The sequence below is a fragment of the Mastigoproctus giganteus genome, chromosome 1 (genome assembly GCF_048544385.1).
Source record: "Mastigoproctus giganteus isolate SK-2022 chromosome 1, ASM4854438v1, whole genome shotgun sequence".
NCBI lineage: Eukaryota > Metazoa > Arthropoda > Arachnida > Uropygi > Thelyphonidae > Mastigoproctus > Mastigoproctus giganteus.
The window spans coordinates 100,492,135-100,504,659 of record NC_143575.1 but is presented as its reverse complement, the minus strand read 5'-3'; the positions used below and the strand labels follow the sequence as shown (position 1 = coordinate 100,504,659).

At 34.1% G+C, this 12,525-nt stretch overlaps 1 protein-coding gene across 2 annotated transcripts in view; it reads left to right on the top strand.

Moving 5' to 3' along the window:
- The window catches only part of Polr1B (RNA polymerase I subunit Rpl135), a 332,313-nt gene that overhangs the window by 103,151 nt on the left and 216,637 nt on the right, over positions 1 to 12,525 (top strand). For both annotated transcript variants that reach the window (XM_090381414.1, XM_090381406.1), the window contains exon 10: positions 9,647 to 9,796. In XM_090381414.1, coding sequence (XP_090237540.1) covers positions 9,647 to 9,796 — 150 coding nt within the window. The remainder of the gene's footprint in view (positions 1 to 9,646; positions 9,797 to 12,525) is intronic.

Genomic DNA, 12,525 nt, shown 5'->3' with positions numbered 1-12,525 from the left:
GGCTGTAATAACACACACACACACACACACACACACACACACACACACACACACACACACACACACACACACAGCAATACTTTGCTTAGCATGGCTTCAAACAGCATGGGTTTCACTATAACACTGTTTTCAATTAAATTTAAGTCTGCAAAAAGGCCTTTGGTATCAGGTTCCATAATAGTCATAAAATTTATTGCTTTATGAATAAATAATGTTCCATCACCCTCGAAGCTCTTGTTGGTTTATATTTTTGTATCTTAACTTTTAATAAATTTATTAGTTTTCAGAGGAAGCAATAAACTCTATGACTAAGTTTAAGTTGAAGATTTACAGTAATAGCCTAAGCACGTACTCTGCATATATGCTGCATTGTCGTAGCCTAGGTATGCATATATGCCTAGGTATGCATATATGCTGTGGTGCCAACTCTATTGTCTCAATGCACATATGCCAATAGCCCTCCTCAGGCAGTCAGTGGCAATGTGCAACAGCGTTCAACAGTGTTCCATCCTGATGAGACAAGGTGATAACTTTTCATTTCAAAATTTATTTTTTACTCCTTTAAATACGAAATGATGAGTCGAAAAAGGAAAAGTAATGAAAGCGACGAAGCTACTAAATGTAAATGGCTTACATTAGGAAAAAAACTTTATATTATCAAGTGCCATGAATATGGTGCATCGTATGCTAAAATTGTGCGGGAAAATGGAATGAATGAAGCATCAGTGTGAACAATTATTCGAAAGAAGGATCAGTATAAAGAGCAGGGAATTTCTACAGCATCTTACATGACGAAAGTTATAACTAAGAAAAGAAGCTTGCTATTGATTAATATGGATAGAAGATTGTAATCAAAAGAGAATTCCTTTGATTCATTCAAGCGAAAGCCATGAGTGTTTATAACATGCTGAAGGAAAAAGAAGAAAATGAAGTGGAGGAGACTAAAGAAATATTTACAGCCAGTCATGGTTGGTTTTTCCGATTTAAAAACAATGTTGGGCTTAACAATGTTTGTATCTCAGGTGAAAGTGCAAGTGCAAACAAAGACGCTGCTGCAAGATTTCCCAGTGAATTGAAAGACATCATTTAAGAAGGTAGCTACAAGGACAAACAAATTTTCAATGTCGACGGAACTGGACTGTTCTGGAAAAAAATGCCCTCATGAACTTTTTTAGCTGAAAATGAAAAGGCCCAACTTGGATATAAAGCATCAAAAGATCGTTTGACACTTTTGTTGGGTGGAAACTCATCTGGAAATTTTAAATTGAAGTCTACTTGTGTTCAGAGCAGAAAATCCAAGAGCTCCAAAGGATTGCGTAAAAGCACATTTCTCGTAATTTGGCAATCCAATAAGAAAGCCTGGATTACAAGAGAATTGTTTACAAAATGGTTCACAAATTATTTTTGTCTGACAGTTGAACGTTACTGCAAAGATGAAGGGATGGAGTTCAAAATTTTGTTGTTTTGTAAATAATGTACCAGGCCATCCACCTGAAATTTCTGATCTCAATGAAAATATAAAAATATGCTTTCTTCCACCTAACACAATGTCTCTCTCTTACAAGTTCAGATAATTGCCGAAGACATTGTGAAGATCGGAAAAGACTTGAGGTTCGAAACTTTGGACACTGACAATGTACATGACTGCATTGACTCGCATGCAAATGACTTAGATGATGAAACTCTCATTGAAATTGATAAGTAAAATGCACACGAAGAAGAGGAAAACAATTCTGAAGTGGATAACACTGAAGTGGCATCAAAAAAATTTTCAACAGAAGAATTGGAGCAAATTTTTCGGGGGTTGACATGGCCTGCTAGGCGATTATGAATGGAGATCCGAAGTGGAACGTACCATATAAGTACTATAGGTTCTAATACCTCTTGTGTTTGGGGTTTCCATTAAAAAAAAAAAAAAAAATGGTTAACCTATCCGTTCGCTGGCTGTTACCACTTTATTGAGGAGTGTTTGTGGCTTTTCCTCTGATGTTGCAATGACGGTAGTATTGTCTACATATCGTAGGTTACTGATAACTGAACCATTAACAGTAATTCCTTCTTTAGAATCTTGTATTAGATCTATAATGGTTTCAGCTTAGAGATTGTACAGCATAGGAGACAATGCACATCCTCGCCTCCCTCATTTCTGGATTTGTACCAGTCTGTGTTTTCTCCCTCTACGGTGATTGCCGCTTCTTGCTCAAGGTGTAGTAATCATAGTATCTTTAGTTCTTTGGGATTGATGTTTAGATTGTTCAAGAGCTGGAAGAGTATATAGTGTTTCAAGCAATCGAGTGCTTTGTTAAAGTCAATGAAGCAGATAAATAGGCTGCTGGTGTTCAAATAATCTTTCTGCTAGTATATTCAGAGAAAATATTGCTTCTCTTTTGCCAACCCCCCCTTTTAAAACCCATCTGGTCTCTTCCAATTTGTTCTTGAATCTTGCCTTTAATTCTGTGTAGAATCATCTTCAAGGGACTTATGAGGCCTGCACATTTTGCTGCTCCTGCCTTTTTTGGTATGAGAATAAAGATCTATATAATAGCGATGTAAATACACCATAGATAACTCTTAAACAAAAAAACTATGATAGTAGTGTAAAAAGGGCATCATTTTATCTGTAGCTCATATTGTGCACCTCCTTCACAATGAGTTGCCATGTATTGCACTACCTCAAATAAGTAACGCTTTACTAAAAGAGAAGACTAGTTACTTATTCTCAGTGGGCACCACCACCACCCAGATGGCACCGTTTCAAGGCTAGTTGGCCTCTCATCGGTGGGTGGGTGGGCATGTACCCTAGTATTGCAGACAAGACAATCCAGTTGTGAAGATAATCCCACAATATGAGAGATGCCAAAAGGTGTACATGATAATGTTTTAGTCAAACTAAATGCAGCAAGGCATCATATGTTCAAAAGTATAAATTATCTATATAATATCGGTGTAAATACACCATAGATAACTTTTAAACGAAAAACCTATGCTAGTAGTGTAAAAAGGGCATAATTTTATCTGTATCTCATATTGTGCACCTCCTTCACAACGAACTGCCATGTATTGCACTGACTCGAATAAGTTACGCTTCACTAAAAGAGAAGATTATTGTTACTTATTTTCAGTGGGCACCACTACCACCCAGACGGCACCGTTTCAAGGCTAGTTGTCCTCTCATCGGGAATAAAGATGAATCTCAGAAAGTCAAGGGGTAGTTTCCCTCCATTGAGGATATTATTGAAAATATTGAGGAGCTGTTGTTTCCCTCTTGTTCTGAGGCATTTGAGCATTTTGGCTGGGATGTTATTAATGCCAGTTGCTTTGTTATTGTTCATTGACTTAATCACTTGCTTCAGTTCTTCCATCAGAAAGTCTTGATGTTCACCTTCTGTTTGGGTGTTGTCATTTCCTAGTTGTCTGTCCCCCTTGCAGTATAGTTCCCTCAGATATTCTTGTCATCTATCCTTTTTCTGTTGCTTGTCCACAAATTTCCCTGTTGTTTTGATGTTAAAAATGTTTTTACTGGCATTATTTGGAAAAAAGCATTACATTACCTAGAAATCGTCATGAAACCCGATGCGCATGCATTGTCCTTGTTGCTGCAGTGATGCAACTAGTACAACGCATGTGCTCAAGAAAACTCAATTGTAAGCAAAAAGTGCAGTGATACAACAAGTTGCAATGACACAACAAGTACAATTGACATGCTACATTATACCGCTATATATCAGCATAATGATTAATACGACTGACTGTGCCAAAATCTACAGCCCAGTGTTTGAAGGAATATCGTGAAAGAAACAAAGGGAAGTTGGACTGAAATGTGAATCCAGATGAAATTCAACAAGAGTGTTTCTTTATGCCTGGGAGTTCTCAAACTGCACCCAAAAAAAACTCGAGCTGAAATAATGAAGGAATATTGTGAATGGAAGAAAAGGAAATTAGAGATTCAAACTATTCCGAATTATAATGAAATTCAACCACAGAGTTCTGCTATGCCTGATACTTGTCAACCACAGAGTTCCACTATGCCTGATACTTATCAGGAATGAAGGAATATCGTGCATTGCATGAAAAAAAGCAAAATTAGAAATGGCCAATAATGAGATTCCTGATTATATCCCTAGTGTCTACACAAGCTGACAGTGAGTTTGAAAAACTAGTGTACAAAAACCCATTTGGATTTAGTTGTAATGTTTATGATCATTTATGGTTTCAATTAGATTTGAAACCATTTCCAACAACTTCATATGAATTACTTCAAAATGAATTTCCTTTACAGGAAGTGAGTACTTTCATGACATGTAATACATGTCATACTTCATTAAAAGAGGGACGGATACCAACTATGCCCATGTCATATGAATTTATATATCCAACATATCCTACTCATTTGCTTCCATTGGATGTTGTAACTGAGCGTTTGATATCCCCGTGATTACACTTTATGCAAATTTCATGTTTACGTTATGAACATGGACAATATGGAATCATTGGACAAGTAATAAATATACCAGTTAACATAAATATGAAGGTTCATCAATTACCTAGAGAATTAGATGATGATTATGCCATTAATGTACATATAAAATGAAGACTCATACATAAATCATATCTACAAGGATGTGTGCAGAAGAAAATAGTGAAAATATGGTTACAGTATTTGATAAATTCACCTTTATATAAATTCTACATCATAAAAGTGAGTGACGATTTCTTGGGGACAAATGATGATAACGAACAGGAACATTCAGATGAAATTGTGGAACCTGTGAACAATGATGATGAACTATTGTTAATTCAACAACAAACATTATGGTCTGAAGATAAATATTTATGTATAGCACCAGGTCAGAAATCATCTCCAACAAGTTTCATATTTGATATACATGTAGAAGAACTTTCTTTTCCAGCTATATATTTGGGACATGCACGAAAATTTAAAAATGGATTGAAAATTACTTCCTTTATAATGGCATCGAGTGAAATTCTTAGATCTGATCGTCATGGAGTAAATCCCCAACATTTGCTATATATGGCAATTAAAATTATGCAAATTCGTACCGCAGAAAATTTGAAAATTGCATTTAAATCAGTAGGAATAACATATAATATTATTCGTTTGGAATCGAAAGAATTTATAAACAAGTCATTAGAGATTGCTCCAGAATTATGGCATTCACTACAATTTCATGAATTAGTACAAGTTGTTCAACAGTCTGATTGGACATTTTCTAAAATTCTCACAAAAATAGGCAATGTAGAAGTGTTATTACCAGATGAACTTAAAATTATAGAATCGAGATTTGTTACCAAAGAAGGTGCTACTAATTTATGTCCACAAGGGATTCGACTATTTTTAAGAAATAGTGATGTAAATGCCTATAATACAAATGCTTTAGTTGCAGATGAATCCCATAAAGTGGTTGCACAAGATTTATATCATGGATATCATTCCGAAGAACAATTAGTAAGTATGCAAAATAAAATTCATAAAATGTCAGTGACTGAAACTGCATGGCTTCCTTACATTCTACCATTATTGAAAGGAAAACCGTATACATGATTACTACAAATATATATGTGGTTGATGGATTGGTAAACAGTGCATTCGACACTTTAGTATATTTCGAATTTGAAGAATTTGAAAATGAAACAGTTAAACGAGTGTGGATGAAATTGAGTCAAAAATAGGACATAACCTTCAATCTCGATATAAACAATATGTGAAAGATAAACATTTACCTAGTCAATCCATACCTATTATAAAATGATCAACTACGATTCCATTCAAGAACAATAGGAAATTAACATGTAGACATACACAATTTCCTTTAGTTTGTGCTTTGACTATACATAAATCTCAAGGTGGGACATTCGACAAAGTTGTATATAGTTATGAGAAATATCATCAACAGCAACTTGTATATGTGGCATTATCTCGAGTGACCTCATTGCAAGGTCACTATTACAAGGTCATATTACAAATCCCCACGACGATTTCACATTTCACCAAGGCAAAACTACTAGTAATATAGAACTTCATGCTGACTAGATTGCTTGAAAAATAATAAGTTACCGTCTCTACAGGATGAACTGCAAGATTTCATACAAAATGGTTGTTGTTGTTTGGTTTTTAGGAGCATTAGCAACTAAGGCCATATTGCTTCGGGGATATGCGGTGGTCATTCCCTGACCTTTCCACATCCTCCGTATTTGATGGTCACGGGCTCGAACCCCGGTCTAATCAAGAAGTGTGTGCTACGCACTGCTGCTCCTGCCCACCTGGCTATGGAGGCGCCATACAAAATGCTATATCTATATCGTCAATGAATGTACAAAGTTTACGGGCCCATGTTAGAGATATGGAAATCGACACAATCTTACAGCAATCCAAAATATTGTTATTAAGTGAAACGTGGTTGGATAATGATGAACGTATATTGCTTAAACCATTCCAACGTGTGACTCAATTTAAAAGGTTGGATGTTTGTAGTGGTGGTGTTGCAATATATCAACGTGAAGGTTCAACTATCGTCAGTACACCACATATCTTTGCACAACATAATAGCAGAAATGCGACAGTGGTATCAGATGAAATTGGAGACATTTGTGGATCTTTATGCAAATTCAGTAGTGACTCTATTTTAATTGTTGCCATATACATCACTCCAGGGATGTCATTAGATATAATTCAAAAATTCATAAACAAGAATTCCATTGAAGGTGCAAAATTATTGGAAGAGCCACTGGATCGTATACCTACCTATTGTTCTTGCTGGTGATTTCAATCTAGAATTAAATTCTGAGGCTGGAAAGAAGTTTTGTAAATTTATGAAAGATATCTTCAATTTTGATATTAAATCAAATACTTTAATAAATACAACACATAATGGAATGACAATTGGAGTATTCACTCAGGAATTAAAATCATTTGAGTGTCAAAATTATATATCTTATTTCAGTTACCTTAGACCAATAATTTTACTGTCATTATAATATATTTTATACGAATTATTTCATTGTGCAATGAAAAATTCCATTCATTGTACTGAAATTATTTTTTCAATAAAAATAAGAATACTTTATTATACTTTATTTTACTCTTTCAGTTTCATAATAAGTTCCTGCAGTAAAGACATTTTTAACTGCTGCTGCTGTGACATTATCAGTGACACTATCAGTCTCAGAGTAGAGTGGCAGCAACTCATTATGTACCTGGTACATAATTTTTTTTTTTTTTTTAACTCAGAACGTGTCCTTTTGCACAATCTTTACTGACGTCGCGTAGTTCCTTCACTTCTTTGTGCACTAGATGTTCCTTATGCTCATTTTGCAGATATTAATCCTTTCACATTTCTCCTCCATCCATGTCTGTTTTGTATTCCTTATTTCCTTTTTAATCAAACTGTCAACATCTTTGTTCTTAAAATTTTTTCCTGCTCTCCATTAGATCTAGTATCTCACTTGTCATCCATTGCTGTTTGGCTTTCCTTTGGGCCTGTCCAAAAATTGCAATAGGAGCATCTGTCATTATCTTCTTGAACAAGGTCCATTCAGATTCTGGATATTTAGTAGATCAAAATTACTATCCTCTATTTGCTCTTTAGTTATACAGGCAGTTCTCGCTTTATGAGTTTTTTTTTTTTTTTCAAGTATCAACAAAATCGAAAATATGAACATTAATTGCAAAAAATGAATGTTAAACATTCATAAATACCACATTTCAAATCACGCGCGCAGTAATACAATATAGTGTACTGCGCTTTACGATATTAATCCGTTACCATCGTATCACGAAAATATCGCAGTGTGAACCCAATAACACATTGTTTTTTGGTAATTCATTCCGCGACCTTGGAAGTTAAAATTTTCGCTATATAACTCCCTAGAAGGTCATTTTTATAGTGTAAATTGTATTAGTTACCAATTCAAATCATTAAACACACTACACTTTCAACGTTATCATATGTTATAAGAACCAAAATATTATCTGATGATTTCTACTTTCCATGACTGTCAAAGTCTATGACACAAAACATGATGATGTAGTTATATATTTTGCTAAATATTGTTTTTAAAGATACTGTATTCTGCTGCTGAAAAAGTTTCTTAATCACTGTCTATTGTGAAAAGTTTTAGAGCATAGTGAATCAGAATAGAATTTGGAGTTCAGTATTCACTAACTGGTATTTACAAAGTCAAATGTTTCAAAGTGCTGTTCATATCCTTATTGGGAAAATAAATAACAGATTAATCAGATAACTATTGTATTTACATTATGGTTGGACCTTACTAACAGGCAAAATGCCATTGGTTTATTAGTTAAATGATTTATTAGTTAAATGCCAATGCATGAAATCACAATACCTTTAAAACTTTTACTTTTAACAAGAAAAATTTTGTTATTTGTGGACTAGCTCACATATAAGTAATCATTTCTATTAATCTCTTATTTTCCACTGATGAACAAGCAAATAGCAATTTTAAAAGTTTTAGCCATGTATTAGTTAGTGGCTTTAATTGGTAAGAAATAACACCCATTTTATAAGATGGGTTAATGCAGATTAATATATAAAATAATGATAATAATGAAGGGAAGTGTACATATTGATCCCTCTTAATGGATATTCTTCAGTGGATAGGTTAGGAAATCTCATACGACTTAAATTGCATTACCATTTATTGGGAAATTCAATCAATTTTATCCAAACAAGTTAACACTAACTTAATTGCACTGTAGAGACTCACAAATAGGAGTTGATATTTGTGGTGACCCTTTATTTTTTTTTATTTATTAATTATTCTACATTAAACCATCTTAAAAACTGCAATAAATGTTATTTATTGCCAATTTTTGAAAGTGTTTTCAAAAATTGGCAAGAAAATACCTGCACTAGAAAATACTTTTCCACAACCATGTTTTTCATCAAATTGAGTTTCTTTAAAATTCACAATTCATAAATACTCATGTCTTGTTTTTCAAATGGGCCCATATTAAACTGAAGTAGTGTGCATAGTTTGGATAAGCTAATAATATTGATTTTCAAACATGGATTTAATTTCATCAACCTTAGATACTACCAGCAAGTGGCAGAAGTTAAAATTAAAAGCTATATTTATAGTTTTTAGTTTCTCTGTCAGTATGTCAGTTTAATTTTTAATGCAGCTTGATGATGGGGCCCTTACTTGCACTAAAACACATTCTCACCGAAATTCTCTTTTTTGCCAAATTTTATGCACTTTCCAGTTTCTTCTTAGCTGAAAGCTGATTGAAGTTGGCCTCGATATGATAATGGGAAATTATCATCAAAAACAAAATAAAATGATTAATAGTAAGTGTTTTACATGTTTTCTGTAAAAGTTCCACCAAGAAGGCTTTTTACTATTTATACAGAACTCCTGAAAGTATTTCACATACATGCTGATTTTCATGGACTGATGCTTTTCTTGCAATTCATTGGTCTTTTCCCAAACAGAGTGAGGAGTTCTTGTATTGGGGATCTTTCTCTTAATTTCAGGAAGCTCTCTGCTAGCATAGAAATATGTGTATCTACTAACAGGTTAATCAGTGAATAACTATAGAAATTTATTTTTTCTATCTTTGGAAAATTCAAAATTTGTTTTAATAAATATGTATTCTTTAAAGGTGTGTAGCTAATATGCTACGATCATTACAGAATGAAGGATTGTTCTCTCATCTTCAGGTAAAGAGGTATCTTGGAGAGAAATTCAGAGTTAAGATTGCAGCTATACCAGCTTGGTATCCTGATGAGGATGCCACAGACTTTCTGTTAAGGTATGTTCATCAGTTATGAAAGAAGTATTATTTGTGTTTATTTAGATGTACACACACACACACACACACACACACACACACACACACACACACACACACACACACACACACACACACACACACACACACACACACACACTTCTGAAGTTCTGCCAAATTTCAAATGTCAGTTTGTATTGATTATTTAATCAATGGGAAATTATCATCAAAAACAAAATAAAATGATTAATAGTAAGTGTTTTTACATGTTTTCTGTAAAAGTTCCACCAAGAAGGCTTTTTATGATTTATACAGAACTCCTGAAAATACCTTTTTTTTTATTATTTTCAGACTGGTAGTTTCTTATTTCCATTCAATTTTTTTCAAAAGTTATATTGAGAAAGCTCCAAACCTTCAGCATTTGAATAGCATTATAGTAGACTATATAGCATTTCTTAACATGTGGACTTCAAACCTTTAGAAGCATATGAGGATTTTGGACGGAGGGGTGCATGAATTCCAATCAAGTGTATATATTATAGTGTGAAACCATTTTATTGAGAAAGTTTAGGCCATTAATAACTTGAAGCTTAAATCTCAAAAAATAAAAAATAAGTATTTATTTTTTAAAATTACTGCTTTGAATTGAAAAATTGTTTAAAATTATGCTACAGTAATCCATTGCCCACCATGAGGATACATTCCTGAAAAGCAGTGCACATGACAAAACCTTGGTTGGCAAAGTCCCATGGGGGTTAGGGGGAAAATAATAATAAATACTGATAAAATATAAGAAAAACCAGTAAACTTCATTTTTCAATTATTTAACATAAAACTAGTAATAAGCTTGACAATAGAAGGAAAAAAAAAAGAGCAAGGTGATGGAAAAAGGCGTACACGCACACACTCCTACTTTACACCATTTTATGTGGTTTGTTTTATCTTCAAAGTGTTACAAAAATACATCTAAGAAAAATGTAACTGTTAGTAAAAAAACACAAAAATCTACAAAGAGAGGGGCAGCAACACTCATCCATGCACAACACTGTTTACAATGGTCATCGGAAACCACTGTAGTGTATCCTCTTAAACTGTGTGGTTTCACAATCCTTTTCAAGTATGTGAAGCGATAGAAAAAACACCATTGAGGTCAATGGCAATCATTCTTTAGGTGGGCTATGAATATGGTATCTTTTAACTAATGACAAAAGTGAAGGAGCCAGTGAGGTAAAACATGAAGGAATCCCTTCTTTCTGCACTACCCACTAGACCTGCACCCATGACCTAAGGGAGAGGGAAGTAATAATTTTATTGTTCTTTTGCTTAAGGAGATGTACAGTAATCCAATTTTTTAAAAAATTGTTTAAACTTCCCTACTATGATATGGGGTTTGGGGGGGGTGGCAAGAAAGACCTTTCTTTGTCTTACAAAAGGTCATTTACAATGCTTGCTTGTATTTGCTACATTGTGTATGTAAGGCTGCAAGTCAATTCAGCTGACCATTTTCTTCTTCTGTATTGCTCTTCTACTCTCCTGCTGTCCTAAAGGCAAAAGAAGTTAGTAAATTTAGTAAAACCATCTTGAAGTCTCCCCAGAAATCAGAACACAAAAGTCTACAAAGAGAGAGGCAGCAACACACACACATTTATACACAACAGTGTTTATATGGTACTGATGAGTGGATCATTGGGAAACACTAGTCTATCTTCTCAAATTGTGTGTCCGCTTATACTGGTCTTACTTGATCTTCTCAAACTTCAATATGAAAAGAGTGTTGTTGTTATTTGGTTTTTAGGAGCATTAGCAACTAAGGCCATATTGCTCCTGAAAAGAGTATACAGCAGGAATCGATGGGTGTATATTCCCATTGTGAAGCAACATAACTTTCAAACTTTTACTTGAACTGACTATGAAAAGATGAAAAACATGAAACTATGAAATGACTATGAAAAACATGCAAAGTGACATGCCCTTTTCTGTACGTGTAAGCCTTGGAGCTGGGATCCAGTAAATTCCACTAATTTAAACAAGGTGCTGAGGAACTTTACACTGGATTTGGTTGGAACCAAATCCCTCTAAGTCATCCAAATTTGAAAATGTGATGTTTCAGTTGAACTGGCTTCTGAGGTGTTACTCTCTTCACCAGATTCATAATCCAATTCTGAAGACTTCTCTGGAAGGTGGAGTTAGATCTTCATTGTGTGGCACTAGAGCAATAGAGGTTAGTACAAGTATGTTGAGATATATAACTTTTCAACCTACAGACTTTTATATATTCACTGCACAAAAGTATCAGTCATCATGATGGTTTGTAGGCCCTCTCCATATTTAAGCTAAATTAAAAGCATACACTTATGACTATTACAAAACTATCCCTGTAATGATGACTGCAACTACCACAGCAGAAATGAAGTGCTCACAACTTGCTATGATCACCCTTAGACATTCCAAAATAGGCTTCATATGCACTGCAATTCTTGTTTCCTTCACTGAAGTTGTACTTCATCTGCTTTTAACGTGATATCCACAGACATAGCAAAATGAGTCTGGAGATAGCTTATGCTTCTGTTTGATACCCATATTTCCTCAAATACTAAAGTTAAAATAATAAAGGCCAAGTGGTAATGTTTCATTGAATGGAAAAAGCTTACAAAAAAAAAAAAAAAAAACCACTTGGCTCTTACATATCACTATATTAGCATGCATTTAGGCAATGCATATAAATGTAGTAATGATATACAGCCAATGAC